Source organism: Leptodactylus fuscus, chromosome 10 (assembly GCF_031893055.1).
Source record: "Leptodactylus fuscus isolate aLepFus1 chromosome 10, aLepFus1.hap2, whole genome shotgun sequence".
In the NCBI taxonomy this organism is placed as follows: Eukaryota; Metazoa; Chordata; class Amphibia; order Anura; family Leptodactylidae; genus Leptodactylus; species Leptodactylus fuscus.
The window spans coordinates 89,177,689-89,197,703 of NC_134274.1; the positions used below are offsets into that span (position 1 = coordinate 89,177,689).

At 55.3% G+C, this 20,015-nt stretch overlaps 1 protein-coding gene across 3 annotated transcripts in view; it reads right to left on the reverse strand.

Annotated features, from left to right (window-relative positions):
- Positions 1-20,015, reverse strand: part of MAPK8 (mitogen-activated protein kinase 8) — a 38,992-nt gene that overhangs the window by 18,510 nt on the left and 467 nt on the right. For all 3 annotated transcript variants that reach the window (XM_075257667.1, XM_075257668.1, XM_075257669.1), the window contains exon 2: positions 4,064-4,244. In XM_075257667.1, the coding sequence (XP_075113768.1) occupies positions 4,064-4,185 (122 nt within the window). In that variant the 5' untranslated portion in view covers positions 4,186-4,244. The remainder of the gene's footprint in view (positions 1-4,063; positions 4,245-20,015) is intronic.

The following is a 20,015-nucleotide window of genomic DNA, read 5'->3' on the forward strand; positions in this document are numbered from 1 at the left end:
CTATAACAAGGCTGTATACACCGTACACTCCTATAACAAGGCTGTATACACCGTACACTCCTATAACAAGGCCGTATACACCGTACACTCCTATAACAAGGCTGTATACACCGTACACTCCTATAACAAGGCCGTATACACCGTACACTCCTATAACAAGGCCGTATACACCGTACACTCCTATAACAAGGCTGTATACACCGTACACTCCTATAACAAGGCTGTATATACTATATACTCCTATAACAAGGCTGTATACACCGTACACTCCTATAACAAGGCTGTATATACTATATACTCCTATAACAAGGCTGTATACACCGTACACTCCTATAACAAGGCTGTATATACTATATACTCCTATAACAAGGCTGTATACACCGTACACTCCTATAACAAGGCTGTATATACTATATACTCCTATAACAAGGCTGTATACACCGTACACTCCTATAACAAGGCCGTATACACCGTACACTCCTATAACAAGGCTGTATACGCCGTACACTCCTATAACAAGGCTGTATACACCGTACACTCCTATAACAAGGCTGTATACACCGTACACTCCTATAACAAGGCTGTATACGCCGTACACTCCTATAACAAGGCTGTATACGCCGTACACTCCTATAACAAGGCTGTATACGCCGTACACTCCTATAACAAGGCTGTATACACCGTACACTCCTATAACAAGGCTGTATACACCGTACACTCCTATAACAAGGCTGTATACACCGTACACTCCTATAACAAGGCTGTATACACCGTACACTCCTAGAACAAGGCTGTATACGCCGTACACTCCTATAACAAGGCTGTATACGCCGTACACTCCTATAACAAGGCTGTATACGCCGTACACTCCTATAACAAGGCTGTATACGCCGTACACTCCTATAACAAGGCTGTATACACCGTACACTCCTATAACAAGGCCGTATACACCGTACACTCCTATAACAAGGCCGTATACACCGTACACTCCTATAACAAGGCTGTATACACCGTACACTCCTATAACAAGGCTGTATACACCGTACACTCCTATAACAAGGCTGTATATACTATATACTCCTATAACAAGGCTGTATACACCGTACACTCCTATAACAAGGCCGTATACACCGTACACTCCTATAACAAGGCCGTATACACCGTACACTCCTATAACAAGGCCGTATACACCGTACACTCCTATAACAAGGCTGTATACACCGTACACTCCTATAAAAAGGCTGTATACACCGTACACTCCTATAACAAGGCTGTATACACCGTACACTCCTATAACAAGGCCGTATACACCGTACACTCCTATAACAAGGCCGTATACACCGTACACTCCTATAACAAGGCCGTATACACCGTACACTCCTATAACAAGGCTGTATACACCGTACACTCCTATAACAAGGTTGTATACACCGTACACTCCTATAACAAGGCCGTATACACCGTACACTCCTATAACAAGGCCGTATACACCGTACACTCCTATAACAAGGCTGTATACACCGTACACTCCTATAACAAGGCTGTATATACTATATACTCCTATAACAAGGCTGTATACACCGTACACTCCTATAACAAGGCTGTATATACTATATACTCCTATAACAAGGCTGTATACACCGTACACTCCTATAACAAGGCTGTATACACCGTACACTCCTATAACAAGGCTGTATATACTATATACTCCTATAACAAGGCCATATACACCGTACACTCCTATAACAAGGCTGTATACACCGTACACTCCTATAACAAGGCTGTATACACCGTACACTCCTATAACAAGGCTGTATACACCGTACACTCCTATAACAAGGCTGTATACACCGTACACTCCTATAACAAGGCTGTATACACCGTACACTCCTATAACAAGGCTGTATACGCCGTACACTCCTATAACAAGGCTGTATATACTATATACTCCTATAACAAGGCTGTATATACTATATACTCCTATAACAAGGCTGTATACACCGTACACTCCTATAACAAGGCTGTATACACCGTACACTCCTATAACAAGGCTGTATACGCCGTACACTCCTATAACAAGGTTGTATACACCGTACACTCCTATAACAAGGCCGTATACGCCGTACACTCCTATAACAAGGCCGTATACACCGTACACTCCTATAACAAGGCCGTATACACCGTACACTCCTATAACAAGGCTGTATACACCGTACACTCCTATAACAAGGCTGTATACACCGTACACTCCTATAACAAGGCTGTATACGCCGTACACTCCTATAACAAGGCTGTATACGCCGTACACTCCTAGAACAAGGCTGTATATACTATATACTCCTATAACAAGGCTGTATACACCGTACACTCCTATAACAAGGCTGTATATACTATATACTCCTATAACAAGGCTGTATACACCGTACACTCCTATAACAAGGCCGTATACACCGTACACTCCTATAACAAGGCTGTATATACTATATACTCCTATAACAAGGCTGTATACACCGTACACTCCTATAACAAGGCTGTATATACTATATACTCCTATAACAAGGCTGTATACACCGTAAACTCCTATAACAAGGCTGTATACACCGTACACTCCTATAACAAGGCTGTATACACCGTACACTCCTATAACAAGGCTGTATACACCGTACACTCCTATAACAAGGCTGTATACACCGTAAACTCCTATAACAAGGCTGTATACACCGTACACTCCTATAACAAGGCTGTATACACCGTACACTCCTATAACAAGGCTGTATACACCGTACACTCCTATAACAAGGCCGTATACACCGTACACTCCTATAACAAGGCCGTATACACCGTACACTCCTATAACAAGGCTGTATACGCCGTACACTCCTATAACAAGGCTGTATACACCGTACACTCCTATAACAAGGCTGTATACACCGTACACTCCTATAACAAGGCTGTATACGCCGTACACTCCTATAACAAGGCTGTATACGCCGTACACTCCTATAACAAGGCTGTATACACCGTACACTCCTATAACAAGGCTGTATACGCCGTACACTCCTATAACAAGGCTGTATACACCGTACACTCCTATAACAAGGCTGTATACGCCGTACACTCCTATAACAAGGCTGTATATACTATATACTCCTATAACAAGGCTGTATACACCGTACACTCCTATAACAAGGCTGTATACACCGTACACTCCTATAACAAGGCCGTATACACCGTACACTCCTATAACAAGGCTGTATACACCGTACACTCCTATAACAAGGCTGTATATACTATATACTCCTATAACAAGGCTGTATACACCGTACACTCCTATAACAAGGCTGTATACACCGTACACTCCTATAACAAGGTTGTATACACCGTACACTCCTATAACAAGGCTGTATACACCGTACACTCCTATAACAAGGCTGTATACACCGTACACTCCTATAACAAGGCTGTATATACTATATACTCCTATAACAAGGCTGTATACACCGTACACTCCTATAACAAGGCTGTATACACCGTACACTCCTATAACAAGGCTGTATACGCCGTACACTCCTAGAACAAGGCTGTATACGCCGTACACTCCTATAACAAGGCTGTATATACTATATACTCCTATAACAAGGCTGTATATACTATATACTCCTATAACAAGGCTGTATATACTATATACTCCTATAACAAGGCTGTATACACCGTACACTCCTATAACAAGGCTGTATACACCGTACACTCCTATAACAAGGATGTACACCGTACACTCCTATAACAAGGCTGTATATACTATATACTCCTATAACAAGGCTGTATACACCGTACACTCCTATAACAAGGCTGTATACACCGTACACTCCTATAACAAGGCTGTATACGCCGTACACTCCTATAACAAGGCTGTATACACCGTACACTCCTATAACAAGGCTGTATACACCGTACACTCCTATAACAAGGCTGTATACGCCGTACACTCCTATAACAAGGCTGTATACACCGTACACTCCCACAACAGTCAGAGAAGGACTAGAAGATTCGCTCGTCTCCTCACCAGACTATTCCTTGTGCTCCAGACCCAATCGGCTTCAGATTTTGGTAGCGCTTCAGAACTGTGAACGTTGAGTCTCCGATTTCAAAGACTGAGAAGTTGCTGTCACGCTTGCCCCGGCTCATGGTTGCACAAGCTGGTACCCCTGTGGCTTCATCCAAACTGTGGTATTACTGGTGGAAAGCTGCCGGAAAAACGACATAACGCGGGATAAAGTGACAAAGGTGCAGGAGGTGACATGATGACATCACACATAGCAGTCACTGCAGGGCCCTGGAGGCTGCGGGGGGCCCAGGGGCGGCACTACAGTATATAATGACACCAGCATCACACATAGCAGCGTCAAGTAACACCTGTATATATGGAGAAGAAGAGGAAAGCGTCAGGCCAATGCAAGTGTGTCCTGCTATAGGGAAAGTAGAAGAATGAAGAGCACGGTTAGGAAGGATTTCCAACCCCAATGTCAAGAGGTGCAATACTCGCCCTACCACTGGAGGCGCTGACGCTTCTCGGGATCCCAAAGGAGTCTGTTCTGGTCTGTTGAAAATGTACATTGTGGGCTCTATAAGGGGCTCATAAACTACATAAAAAAATAAAATATATATATATATATATATATATATATATATATATATATATATATCTATCTATCATAGTTACCTAAAAGTCCACGGCCTGATAGGTGGCGGCACCTCCACTAACCTTCTGTGTACAGTAGGATCATCCCCACTACGGCGCAGACTCAACAACATAGCGGTCCCACCACACCGGCGTCAGAGACCCCCGCAGACTGGGCAGCACCCCCACCACACCGGCGTCAGAGACCCCCGCAGACTGGGCAGCATCCCCACCACACCGGCGTCAGAGACCCCCGCAGACTGGGCAGCATCCCCACCACACCGGCGTCAGAGACCCCCGCAGACTGGGCAGCACCCCCACCACACCGGCGTCAGAGACCCCCGCAGACTGGGCAGCATCCCCACCACACCGGTGTCAGAGACCCCCGCAGACTGGGCAGCACCCCCACCACACCAGTGTCAGAGACCCCCGCAGACTGGGCAGCACCCCCACCACACCGGCGTCAGAGACCCCCGCAGACTGGACAGCACCCCCACCACACCGGCGTCAGAGACCCCCGCAGACTGGACAGCACCCCCACCACACCAGTGTCAGAGACCCCCGCAGACTGGGCAGCACCCCCACCACACCGGCGTCAGAGACCCCCGCAGACTGGACAGCACCCCCACCACACCGGCGTCAGAGACCCCCGCAGACTGGACAGCACCCCCACCACACCGGCGTCAGAGACCCCCGCAGACTGGGCAGCATCCCCACCACACCGGTGTCAGAGACCCCCGCAGACTGGGCAGCACCCCCACCACACCAGTGTCAGAGACCCCCGCAGACTGGGCAGCACCCCCACCACACCGGCGTCAGAGACCCCCGCAGACTGGACAGCACCCCCACCACACCGGCGTCAGAGACCCCCGCAGACTGGACAGCACCCCCACCACACCGGCGTCAGAGACCCCCACAGACTGGGCAGCATCCCCACCACACCGGCATCAGAGACCCCCGCAGACTGGGCAGTATCCCCACCAGACTGGCGTCAGAGACCCCCGCAGACTGGGCAGTATCCCCACCACACCAGTGTCAGAGACCCCCGCAGACTGGGCAGCATCCCCACCACACCAGTGTCAGAGACCCCGCAGACTGGGCAGCATCCCCACCAAACCGGCATCAGAGACCCCCGCAGACTGGGCAGCATCCCCACCACACCAGTGTCAGAGACCCCCGCAGACTGGGCAGTATCCCCACCAGACTGGCGTCAGAGACCCCCGCAGACTGGGCAGTATCCCCACCACACCAGTGTCAGAGACCCCCGCAGACTGGGCAGCATCCCCACCACACCAGTGTCAGAGACCCCGCAGACTGGGCAGCATCCCCACCAAACCGGCATCAGAGACCCCCGCAGACTGGGCAGCATCCCCACCAAACCGGCGTCAGAGACCCCCGCAGACTGGGCAGCATCCCCACCAAACCGGCGTCAGAGACCCCCGCAGACTGGGCAGCATCCCCACCACACCAGTGTCAGAGACCCCGCAGACTGGGCAGCATCCCCACCACACCAGTGTCAGAGACCCCCGCAGACTGGGCAGTATCCCCACCACACCAGTGTCAGAGACCCCCGCAGACTGGGCAGTATCCCCACCACACCAGTGTCAGAGACCCCCGCAGACTGGGCAGCATCCCCACCACACCAGTGTCAGAGACCCCGCAGACTGGGCAGCATCCCCACCACACCAGTGTCAGAGACCCCCGCAGACTGGGCAGTATCCCCACCACACCAGCGTCAGAGACCCCCGCAGACTGGGCAGTATCCCCACCACACCAGTGTCAGAGACCCCCGCAGACTGGGCAGTATCCCCACCACACCAGTGTCAGAGACCCCGCAGACTGGGCAGCATCCCCACCAGACCAGCGTCAGAGACCCCCGCAGACTGGGCAGCATCCCCACCACACCAGTGTCAGAGACCCCCGCAGACTGGGCAGCATCCCCACCAGACCAGCGTCAGAGACCCCCGCAGACTGGGCAGCATCCCCACCACACCAGTGTCAGAGACCCCCGCAGACTGGGCAGCATCCCCACCACACCAGTGTCAGAGACCCCCGCAGACTGGGCAGTATCCCCACCAGACTGGCGTCAGAGACCCCCGCAGACTGGGCAGCATCCCCACCACACCGGCGTCAGAGACCCCCGCAGACTGGGCAGTATCCCCACCAGACCGGTGTCAGAGACCCCCGCAGACTGGGCAGTATCCCCACCAGACTGGCGTCAGAGACCCCCGCAGACTGGGCAGCATCCCCACCACACCAGTGTCAGAGACCCCCGCAGACTGGGCAGCACCCCCACCACACCAGTGTCAGAGACCCCGCAGACTGGGCAGCATCCCCACCACACCGGCATCAGAGACCCCCGCAGACTGGGCAGCATCCCCACCACACCAGTGTCAGAGACCCCCGCAGACTGAACAATTGCAACGCCCCCACCAGACTGCAGCCACTTTCCAATCTGGCGCGTGTTCTCTTAGCTGTGTGAGCAGGACACGGTCAGGATGGGTTTCTGATGTAACTCCTATAGGTTCTGCTCACACGTATACCTGACCTATAGGTTCCGCTCACACGTATACATGACGTATAGGTTCTGCTCACACGTATACCTGACCTATAGGTTCTGCTCACACGTATACCTGACCTATAGGTTCTGCTCACACGTATACCTGACCTATAGGTTCTGCTCACACGTATACCTGACCTATAGGTTCTGCTCACACGTATACCTGACCTATAGGTTCTGCTCACACGTATACATGACGTATAAGTTCTGCTCACACATATACATGACGTATAGGTTCTGCTCACACATATACATGACGTATAGGTTCTGCTCACATGTATACATGACCTATAGGTTCTGCTCACACGTATACATGACGTATAGGTTCCGCTCACACGTATACATGACCTATAGGTTCTGCTCACACGTAAACATGACGTATAGGTTCTGCTCACACATATACATGACCTATAGGTTCTGCTCACACGTATACATGACCCATAGGTTCTGCTCACACATATACATGACCTATAGGTTCTGCTCACACGTATACATGACCTATAGGTTCTGCTCACACATATACATGACCTATAGGTTCTGCTCACACGTAAACATGACGTATAGGTTCTGCTCACACGTATACATTACATACAGGTAGATGGGCCCATATGGAAACATATTTGATAGAATGTGATATTTGGGAATGTCAGGATCGCCGTGACCTCCACGTTTCCCAACTGTAACAAGGTCACGACCTTTCGTGTACGGGGGCCCATTTATGACACGTGATGCCCCCGTCCCCTCTTATACCCCCCTGGCTCCTGGCCTGCTGTAATGTCCCCCCAGTAGTCACCAGCATGGCCGCTCTTAGTGTCCCCCCAGTAGTCACAGCTCTTAGTGGCCATGGTGCGGTGACTAGACTCAGGTATGTATGTCATGCAGCTTCCAGGGCTCCTCCATAGGGTCAGCCATTCTTATACCCCCCCGGCCTGGTGTCTCGTCCCCCCGGTAGTCACAGCTCTTAGTGGCCATGGTGCGGTGACTAGACTCAGGTATGCATGTCATGCAGCTTCCAGGGCTCCTCCATAGGGTCAGCCATTCTTATACCCCCCGGCCTGGTGTCTCGTCCCCCCCAGTAGTCACAGCTCTTAGTGGCCATGGTGCGGTGACTAGACTCAGGTATGTATGTCATGCAGCTTCCAGGGCTCCTCCATAGGGTCAGCCATTCTTATACCCCCCCCCCCCGGTGTCTCGTCCCCCCAGTAGTCACAGCTCTTAGTGGCCATGGTGCGGTGACTAGACTCAGGTATGTATGTCATGCAGCTTCCCGGGCTCCTCCATAGGGTCAGCCATTCTTATACCCCCCGGCCTGGTGTCTCGTCCCCCCCGGTAGTCACAGCTCTTGGTGGCCATGGTGCGGTGACTAGACTCAGGTATGTATGTCATGCAGCTTCCAGGGCTCCTCCATAGGGTCAGCCATTCTTATACCCCCCGGCCTGGTGTCTCGTCCCCCCGGTAGTCACAGCTCTTAGTGGCCATGGTGCGGTGACTAGACTCAGGTATGTATGTCATGCAGCTTCCCGGGCTCCTCCATAGGGTCAGCCATTCTTATACCCCCCGGCCTGGTGTCTCGTCCCCCCAGTAGTCACAGCTCTTAGTGGCCATGGTGCGGTGACATGAGGCGGTGACTAGACTCAGGTATGTATGTCATGCAGCTTCCAGGGCTCCTCCATAGGGTCAGCCATTCTTATACCCCCCCCCGGCCTGGTGTCTCGTCCCCCCGGTAGTCACAGCTCTTGGTGGCCCTGGTGCGGTGACTAGACTCAGGTATGTATGTCATGCAGCTTCCCGGGCTCCTCCATAGGGTCAGCCATTCTTATACCCCCCGGCCTGGTGTCTCGTCCCCCCCGGTAGTCACAGCTCTTAGTGGCCATGGTGCGGTGACTAGACTCAGGTATGTATGTCATGCAGCTTCCAGGGCTCCTCCATAGGGTCAGCCATTCTTATACCCCCCCCGGCCTGGTGTCTCGTCCCCCCAGTAGTCACAGCTCTTGGTGGCCATGGTGCGGTGACTAGACTCAGGTATGTATGTCATGCAGCTTCCAGGGCTCCTCCATAGGGTCAGCCATTCTTATACCCCCCGGCCTGGTGTCTCGTCCCCCCAGTAGTCACAGCTCTTGGTGGCCCTGGTGCGGTGACTAGACTCAGGTATCTATGTCATGCAGCTTCCAGGGCTCCTCCATAGGGTCAGCCATTCTTATACCCCCCCCCGGCCTGGTGTCTCGTCCCCCCGGTAGTCACAGCTCTTGGTGGCCCTGGTGCGGTGACTAGACTCAGGTATGTATGTCATGCAGCTTCCAGGGCTCCTCCATAGGGTCAGCCATTCTTATACCCCCCGGCCTGGTGTCTCGCCCCCCCGGTAGTCACAGCTCTTAGTGGCCATGGTGCGGTGACTAGACTCAGGTATGTATGTCATGCAGCTTCCAGGGCTCCTCCATAGGGTCAGCCATTCTTATACCCCCCGGCCTGGTGTCTCGTCCCCCCGGTAGTCACAGCTCTTGGTGGCCCTGGTGCGGTGACTAGACTCAGGTATGTATGTCATGCAGCTTCCAGGGCTCCTCCATAGGGTCAGCCATTCTTATACCCCCCGGCCTGGTGTCTCGTCCCCCCGGTAGTCACAGCGCTTGGTGGCCATGGTGCGGTGACTAGACTCAGGTATGTATGTCATGCAGCTTCCCGGGCTCCTCCATAGGGTCAGCCATTCTTATACCCCCCGGCCTGGTGTCTCGTCCCCCCCGGTAGTCACAGCTCTTAGTGGCCATGGTGCGGTGACTAGACTCAGGTATGTATGTCATGCAGCTTCCCTCCTCCATAGGGTCAGCCATTCTTATACCCCCCGGCCTGGTGTCTCGTCCCCCCCGGTAGTCACAGCTCTTAGTGGCCATGGTGCGGTGACTAGACTCAGGTATGTATGTCATGCAGCTTCCAGGGCTCCTCCATAGGGTCAGCCATTCTTATACCCCCCCCCGGCCTGGTGTCTCGTCCCCCCGGTAGTCACAGCTCTTGGTGGCCCTGGTGCGGTGACTAGACTCAGGTATGTATGTCATGCAGCTTCCCGGGCTCCTCCATAGGGTCAGCCATTCTTATACCCCCCGGCCTGGTGTCTCGTCCCCCCCGGTAGTCACAGCTCTTAGTGGCCATGGTGCGGTGACTAGACTCAGGTATGTATGTCATGCAGCTTCCAGGGCTCCTCCATAGGGTCAGCCATTCTTATACCCCCCCCGGCCTGGTGTCTCGTCCCCCCAGTAGTCACAGCTCTTGGTGGCCATGGTGCGGTGACTAGACTCAGGTATGTATGTCATGCAGCTTCCAGGGCTCCTCCATAGGGTCAGCCATTCTTATACCCCCCGGCCTGGTGTCTCGTCCCCCCAGTAGTCACAGCTCTTGGTGGCCATGGTGCGGTGACTAGACTCAGGTATCTATGTCATGCAGCTTCCAGGGCTCCTCCATAGGGTCAGCCATTCTTATACCCCCCCCCGGCCTGGTGTCTCGTCCCCCCGGTAGTCACAGCTCTTGGTGGCCCTGGTGCGGTGACTAGACTCAGGTATGTATGTCATGCAGCTTCCAGGGCTCCTCCATAGGGTCAGCCATTCTTATACCCCCCGGCCTGGTGTCTCGTCCCCCCGGTAGTCACAGCTCTTAGTGGCCATGGTGCGGTGACTAGACTCAGGTATGTATGTCATGCAGCTTCCAGGGCTCCTCCATAGGGTCAGCCATTCTTATACCCCCCGGCCTGGTGTCTCGTCCCCCCGGTAGTCACAGCTCTTGGTGGCCCTGGTGCGGTGACTAGACTCAGGTATGTATGTCATGCAGCTTCCAGGGCTCCTCCATAGGGTCAGCCATTCTTATACCCCCCGGCCTGGTGTCTCGTCCCCCCGGTAGTCACAGCTCTTGGTGGCCATGGTGCGGTGACTAGACTCAGGTATGTATGTCATGCAGCTTCCCTCCTCCATAGGGTCAGCCATTCTTATACCCCCCGGCCTGGTGTCTCGTCCCCCCCGGTAGTCACAGCTCTTAGTGGCCATGGTGCGGTGACTACACTCAGGTATGTATGTCATGCAGCTTCCAGGGCTCCTCCATAGGGTCAGCCATTCTTATACCCCCCGGCCTGGTGTCTCGTCCCCCCGGTAGTCACAGCTCTTAGTGGCCATGGTGCGGTGACTAGACTCAGGTATGTATGCCATGCAGCTTCCCGGGCTCCTCCATAGGGTCAGCCATTCTTATACCCCCCGGCCTGGTGTCTCGTCCCCCCCGGTAGTCACAGCTCTTGGTGGCCATGGTGCGGTGACTAGACTCAGGTATGTATGCCATGCAGCTTCCCGGGCTCCTCCATAGGGTCAGCCATTCTTATACCCCCCCGGCCTGGTGTCTCGTCCCCCCACTAGTCACAGCTCTTGGTGGCCATGGTGCGGTGACTAGACTCAGGTATGTATGCCATGCAGCTTCCAGGGCTCCTCCATAGGGTCAGCCATTCTTATACCCCCCGGCCTGGTGTCTCGTCCCCCCCGGTAGTCACAGCTCTTAGTGGCCATGGTGCGGTGACTAGACTCAGGTATGTATGTCATGCAGCTTCCAGGGCTCCTCCATAGGGTCAGCCATTCTTATACCCCCCGGCCTGGTGTCTCGTCCCCCCGGTAGTCACAGCTCTTGGTGGCCATGGTGCGGTGACTAGACTCAGGTATGTATGTCATGCAGCTTCCAGGGCTCCTCCATAGGGTCAGCCATTCTTATACCCCCCGGCCTGGTGTCTCGTCCCCCCGGTAGTCACAGCTCTTAGTGGCCATGGTGCGGTGACTACACTCAGGTATGTATGCCATGCAGCTTCCAGGGCTCCTCCATAGGGTCAGCCATTCTTATACCCCCCGGCCTGGTGTCTCGTCCCCCCCGGTAGTCACAGCTCTTAGTGGCCATGGTGCGGTGACTACACTCAGGTATGTATGTCATGCAGCTTCCAGGGCTCCTCCATAGGGTCAGCCATTCTTATACCCCCCGGCCTGGTGTCTCGTCCCCCCCGGTAGTCACAGCTCTTAGTGGCCATGGTGCGGTGACTAGACTCAGGTATGTATGTCATGCAGCTTCCAGGGCTCCTCCATAGGGTCAGCCATTCTTATACCCCCCCCCGGCCTGGTGTCTCGTCCCCCCGGTAGTCACAGCTCTTAGTGGCCATGGTGCGGTGACTAGACTCAGGTATGTATGTCATGCAGCTTCCCGGGCTCCTCCATAGGGTCAGCCATTCTTATACCCCCCGGCCTGGTGTCTCGTCCCCCCCGGTAGTCACAGCTCTTAGTGGCCATGGTGCGGTGACTAGACTCAGGTATGTATGTCATGCAGCTTCCAGGGCTCCTCCATAGGGTCAGCCATTCTTATACCCCCCGGCCTGGTGTCTCGTCCCCCCGGTAGTCACAGCTCTTGGTGGCCATGGTGCGGTGACTAGACTCAGGTATGTATGTCATGCAGCTTCCCGGGCTCCTCCATAGGGTCAGCCATTCTTATACCCCCCGGCCTGGTGTCTCGTCCCCCCCGGTAGTCACAGCTCTTAGTGGCCATGGTGCGGTGACTAGACTCAGGTATGTATGTCATGCAGCTTCCAGGGCTCCTCCATAGGGTCAGCCATTCTTATACCCCCCGGCCTGGTGTCTCGTCCCCCCAGTAGTCACAGCTCTTAGTGGCCATGGTGCGGTGACTACACTCAGGTATGTATGTCATGCAGCTTCCAGGGCTCCTCCATAGGGTCAGCCATTCTTATACCCCCCGGCCTGGTGTCTCGTCCCCCCCGGTAGTCACAGCTCTTAGTGGCCATGGTGCGGTGACTAGACTCAGGTATGTATGTCATGCAGCTTCCAGGGCTCCTCCATAGGGTCAGCCATTCTTATACCCCCCGGCCTGGTGTCTCGTCCCCCCGGTAGTCACAGCTCTTGGTGGCCATGGTGCGGTGACTAGACTCAGGTATGTATGTCATGCAGCTTCCCGGGCTCCTCCATAGGGTCAGCCATTCTTATACCCCCCGGCCTGGTGTCTCGTCCCCCCGGTAGTCACAGCTCTTAGTGGCCATGGTGCGGTGACTACACTCAGGTATGTATGCCATGCAGCTTCCAGGGCTCCTCCATAGGGTCAGCCATTCTTATACCCCCCCCCGGCCTGGTGTCTCGTCCCCCCGGTAGTCACAGCTCTTGGTGGCCCTGGTGCGGTGACTAGACTCAGGTATGTATGTCATGCAGCTTCCCTCCTCCATAGGGTCAGTCATTCTTATACCCCCCGGCCTGGTGTCTCGTCCCCCCCGGTAGTCACAGCTCTTAGTGGCCATGGTGCGGTGACTAGACTCAGGTATGTATGTCATGCAGCTTCCCGGGCTCCTCCATAGGGTCAGCCATTCTTATACCCCCCGGCCTGGTGTCTCGTCCCCCCGGTAGTCACAGCTCTTAGTGGCCATGGTGCGGTGACTACACTCAGGTATGTATGTCATGCAGCTTCCCTCCTCCATAGGGTCAGTCATTCTTATACCCCCCCGGCCTGGTGTCTCGTCCCCCCCGGTAGTCACAGCTCTTAGTGGCCATGGTGCGGTGACTAGACTCAGGTATGTATGTCATGCAGCTTCCAGGGCTCCTCCATAGGGTCAGCCATTCTTATACCCCCTGGCCTGGTGTCTCGTCCCCCCCGGTAGTCACAGCTCTTAGTGGCCATGGTGCGGTGACTAGACTCAGGTATGTATGTCATGCAGCTTCCAGGGCTCCTCCATAGGGTCAGCCATTCTTATACCCCCCCCCGGCCTGGTGTCTCGTCCCCCCAGTAGTCACAGCTCTTGGTGGCCATGGTGCGGTGACTAGACTCAGGTATGTATGTCATGCAGCTTCCAGGGCTCCTCCATAGGGTCAGCCATTCTTATACCCCCCGGCCTGGTGTCTCGTCCCCCCGGTAGTCACAGCTCTTAGTGGCCATGGTGCGGTGACTAGACTCAGGTATGTATGTCATGCAGCTTCCAGGGCTCCTCCATAGGGTCAGCCATTCTTATACCCCCCGGCCTGGTGTCTCGTCCCCCCGGTAGTCACAGCTCTTGGTGGCCATGGTGCGGTGACTAGACTCAGGTATGTATGTCATGCAGCTTCCAGGGCTCCTCCATAGGGTCAGCCATTCTTATATCCCCCGGCCTGGTGTCTCGTCCCCCCGGTAGTCACAGCTCTTAGTGGCCATGGTGCGGTGACTACACTCAGGTATGTATGTCATGCAGCTTCCCTCCTCCATAGGGTCAGCCATTCTTATACCCCCCGGCCTGGTGTCTCGTCCCCCCCGGTAGTCACAGCTCTTAGTGGCCATGGTGCGGTGACTAGACTCAGGTATGTATGTCATGCAGCTTCCAGGGCTCCTCCATAGGGTCAGCCATTCTTATACCCCCCCCCGGCCTGGTGTCTCGTCCCCCCAGTAGTCACAGCTCTTGGTGGCCATGGTGCGGTGACTAGACTCAGGTATGTATGTCATGCAGCTTCCAGGGCTCCTCCATAGGGTCAGCCATTCTTATACCCCCCGGCCTGGTGTCTCGTCCCCCCAGTAGTCACAGCTCTTGGTGGCCATGGTGCGGTGACTAGACTCAGGTATCTATGTCATGCAGCTTCCAGGGCTCCTCCATAGGGTCAGCCATTCTTATACCCCCCCCCGGCCTTGTGTCTCGTCCCCCCGGTAGTCACAGCTCTTGGTGGCCCTGGTGCGGTGACTAGACTCAGGTATGTATGTCATGCAGCTTCCAGGTCTCCTCCATAGGGTCAGCCATTCTTATACCCCCCGGCCTGGTGTCTCGTCCCCCCGGTAGTCACAGCTCTTAGTGGCCATGGTGCGGTGACTAGACTCAGGTATGTATGTCATGCAGCTTCCAGGGCTCCTCCATAGGGTCAGCCATTCTTATACCCCCCGGCCTGGTGTCTCGTCCCCCCGGTAGTCACAGCTCTTGGTGGCCCTGGTGCGGTGACTAGACTCAGGTATGTATGTCATGCAGCTTCCAGGGCTCCTCCATAGGGTCAGCCATTCTTATACCCCCCGGCCTGGTGTCTCGTCCCCCCGGTAGTCACAGCTCTTGGTGGCCATGGTGCGGTGACTAGACTCAGGTATGTATGTCATGCAGCTTCCCGGGCTCCTCCATAGGGTCAGCCATTCTTATACCCCCCGGCCTGGTGTCTCGTCCCCCCCGGTAGTCACAGCTCTTAGTGGCCATGGTGCGGTGACTAGACTCAGGTATGTATGTCATGCAGCTTCCCTCCTCCATAGGGTCAGCCATTCTTATACCCCCCGGCCTGGTGTCTCGTCCCCCCCGGTAGTCACAGCTCTTAGTGGCCATGGTGCGGTGACTACACTCAGGTATGTATGTCATGCAGCTTCCAGGGCTCCTCCATAGGGTCAGCCATTCTTATACCCCCCGGCCTGGTGTCTCGTCCCCCCGGTAGTCACAGCTCTTAGTGGCCATGGTGCGGTGACTAGACTCAGGTATGTATGCCATGCAGCTTCCCGGGCTCCTCCATAGGGTCAGCCATTCTTATACCCCCCGGCCTGGTGTCTCGTCCCCCCCGGTAGTCACAGCTCTTGGTGGCCATGGTGCGGTGACTAGACTCAGGTATGTATGCCATGCAGCTTCCCGGGCTCCTCCATAGGGTCAGCCATTCTTATACCCCCCCGGCCTGGTGTCTCGTCCCCCCAGTAGTCACAGCTCTTGGTGGCCATGGTGCGGTGACTAGACTCAGGTATGTATGCCATGCAGCTTCCAGGGCTCCTCCATAGGGTCAGCCATTCTTATACCCCCCGGCCTGGTGTCTCGTCCCCCCCGGTAGTCACAGCTCTTAGTGGCCATGGTGCGGTGACTAGACTCAGGTATGTATGTCATGCAGCTTCCAGGGCTCCTCCATAGGGTCAGCCATTCTTATACCCCCCGGCCTGGTGTCTCGTCCCCCCGGTAGTCACAGCTCTTGGTGGCCATGGTGCGGTGACTAGACTCAGGTATGTATGTCATGCAGCTTCCAGGGCTCCTCCATAGGGTCAGCCATTCTTATACCCCCCGGCCTGGTGTCTCGTCCCCCCGGTAGTCACAGCTCTTAGTGGCCATGGTGCGGTGACTAGACTCAGGTATGTATGTCATGCAGCTTCCCGGGCTCCTCCATAGGGTCAGCCATTCTTATACCCCCCGGCCTGGTGTCTCGTCCCCCCGGTAGTCACAGCTCTTAGTGGCCATGGTGCGGTGACTACACTCAGGTATGTATGCCATGCAGCTTCCAGGGCTCCTCCATAGGGTCAGCCATTCTTATACCCCCCGGCCTGGTGTCTCGTCCCCCCCGGTAGTCACAGCTCTTAGTGGCCATGGTGCGGTGACTACACTCAGGTATGTATGTCATGCAGCTTCCAGGGCTCCTCCATAGGGTCAGCCATTCTTATACCCCCCGGCCTGGTGTCTCGTCCCCCCCGGTAGTCACAGCTCTTAGTGGCCATGGTGCGGTGACTAGACTCAGGTATGTATGTCATGCAGCTTCCAGGGCTCCTCCATAGGGTCAGCCATTCTTATACCCCCCCCCGGCCTGGTGTCTCGTCCCCCCGGTAGTCACAGCTCTTAGTGGCCATGGTGCGGTGACTAGACTCAGGTATGTATGTCATGCAGCTTCCAGGGCTCCTCCATAGGGTCAGCCATTCTTATACCCCCCGGCCTGGTGTCTCGTCCCCCCGGTAGTCACAGCTCTTGGTGGCCATGGTGCGGTGACTAGACTCAGGTATGTATGTCATGCAGCTTCCCGGGCTCCTCCATAGGGTCAGCCATTCTTATACCCCCCGGCCTGGTGTCTCGTCCCCCCCGGTAGTCACAGCTCTTAGTGGCCATGGTGCGGTGACTAGACTCAGGTATGTATGTCATGCAGCTTCCAGGGCTCCTCCATAGGGTCAGCCATTCTTATACCCCCCGGCCTGGTGTCTCGTCCCCCCGGTAGTCACAGCTCTTAGTGGCCATGGTGCGGTGACTAGACTCAGGTATGTATGTCATGCAGCTTCCAGGGCTCCTCCATAGGGTCAGCCATTCTTATACCCCCCGGCCTGGTGTCTCGTCCCCCCGGTAGTCACAGCTCTTGGTGGCCATGGTGCGGTGACTAGACTCAGGTATGTATGTCATGCAGCTTCCAGGGCTCCTCCATAGGGTCAGCCATTCTTATACCCCCCGGCCTGGTGTCTCGTCCCCCCCGGTAGTCACAGCTCTTAGTGGCCATGGTGCGGTGACTAGACTCAGGTATGTATGTCATGCAGCTTCCAGGGCTCCTCCATAGGGTCAGCCATTCTTATACCCCCCGGCCTGGTGTCTCGTCCTCCCGGTAGTCACAGCTCTTGGTGGCCATGGTGCGGTGACTAGACTCAGGTATGTATGTCATGCAGCTTCCAGGGCTCCTCCATAGGGTCAGCCATTCTTATACCCCCCGGCCTGGTGTCTCGTCCCCCCAGTAGTCACAGCTCTTAGTGGCCATGGTGCGGTGACTACACTCAGGTATGTATGCCATGCAGCTTCCAGGGCTCCTCCATAGGGTCAGCCATTCTTATACCCCCCGGCCTGGTGTCTCGTCCCCCCGGTAGTCACAGCTCTTAGTGGCCATGGTGCGGTGACTACACTCAGGTATGTATGTCATGCAGCTTCCAGGGCTCCTCCATAGGGTCAGCCATTCTTATACCCCCCGGCCTGGTGTCTCGTCCCCCCGGTAGTCACAGCTCTTGGTGGCCATGGTGCGGTGACTAGACTCAGGTATGTATGTCATGCAGCTTCCAGGGCTCCTCCATAGGGTCAGCCATTCTTATACCCCCCGGCCTGGTGTCTCGTCCCCCCAGTAGTCACAGCTCTTAGTGGCCATGGTGCGGTGACTACACTCAGGTATGTATGCCATGCAGCTTCCAGGGCTCCTCCATAGGGTCAGCCATTCTTATACCCCCCGGCCTGGTGTCTCGTCCCCCCGGTAGTCACAGCTCTTAGTGGCCATGGTGCGGTGACTACACTCAGGTATGTATGTCATGCAGCTTCCAGGGCTCCTCCATAGGGTCAGCCATTCTTATACCCCCCGGCCTGGTGTCTCGTCCCCCCGGTAGTCACAGCTCTTGGTGGCCATGGTGCGGTGACTAGACTCAGGTATGTATGTCATGCAGCTTCCCGGGCTCCTCCATAGGGTCAGCCATTCTTATACCCCCCCCCGGCCTGGTGTCTCGTCCCCCCGGTAGTCACAGCTCTTAGTGGCCATGGTGCGGTGACTAGACTCAGGTATGTATGCCATGCAGCTTCCCGGGCTCCTCCATAGGGTCAGCCATTCTTATACCCCCCGGCCTGGTGTCTCGTCCCCCCGGTAGTCACAGCTCTTGGTGGCCATGGTGCGGTGACTAGACTCAGGTATGTATGTCATGCAGCTTCCCGGGCTCCTCCATAGGGTCAGCCATTCTTATACCCCCCGGCCTGGTGTCTCGTCCCCCCCGGTAGTCACAGCTCTTAGTGGCCATGGTGCGGTGACTAGACTCAGGTATGTATGTCATGCAGCTTCCCGGGCTCCTCCATAGGGTCAGCCATTCTTATACCCCCCGGCCTGGTGTCTCGTCCCCCCCGGTAGTCACAGCTCTTAGTGGCCATGGTGCGGTGACTAGACTCAGGTATGTATGTCATGCAGCTTCCAGGGCTCCTCCATAGGGTCAGCCATTCTTATACCCCCCGGCCTGGTGTCTCGTCCCCCCGGTAGTCACAGCTCTTGGTGGCCATGGTGCGGTGACTAGACTCAGGTATGTATGTCATGCAGCTTCCAGGGCTCCTCCATAGGGTCAGCCATTCTTATACCCCCCGGCCTGGTGTCTCGTCCCCCCAGTAGTCACAGCTCTTAGTGGCCATGGTGCGGTGACTACACTCAGGTATGTATGCCATGCAGCTTCCAGGGCTCCTCCATAGGGTCAGCCATTCTTATACCCCCCGGCCTGGTGTCTCGTCCCCCCGGTAGTCACAGCTCTTGGTGGCCATGGTGCGGTGACTAGACTCAGGTATGTATGTCATGCAGCTTCCAGGGCTCCTCCATAGGGTCAGCCATTCTTATACCCCCCGGCCTGGTGTCTCGTCCCCCCAGTAGTCACAGCTCTTAGTGGCCATGGTGCGGTGACTACACTCAGGTATGTATGTCATGCAGCTTCCAGGGCTCCTCCATAGGGTCAGCCATTCTTATACCCCCCGGCCTGGTGTCTCGTCCCCCCAGTAGTCACAGCTCTTAGTGGCCATGGTGCGGTGACATGAGGCGGTGACTAGACTCAGGTATGTATGCCATGCAGCTTCCAGGGCTCCTCCATAGGGTCAGCCATTCTTATACCCCCCGGCCTGGTGTCTCGTCCCCCCAGTAGTCACAGCTCTTAGTGGCCATGGTGCGGTGACATGAGGCGGTGACTAGACTCAGGTATGTATGTCATGCAGCTTCCAGGGCTCCTCCATAGGGTCAGCCATTCTTATACCCCCCGGCCTGGTGTCTCGTCCCCCCGGTAGTCACAGCTCTTAGTGGCCATGGTGCGGTGACTAGACTCAGGTATGTATGTCATGCAGCTTCCAGGGCTCCTCCATAGGGTCAGCCATTCTTATACCCCCCGGCCTGGTGTCTCGTCCCCCCGGTAGTCACAGCTCTTAGTGGCCATGGTGCGGTGACTAGACTCAGGTATGTATGTCATGCAGCTTCCCGGGCTCCTCCATAGGGTCAGCCATTCTTATACCCCCCGGCCTGGTGTCTCGTCCCCCCAGTAGTCACAGCTCTTAGTGGCCATGGT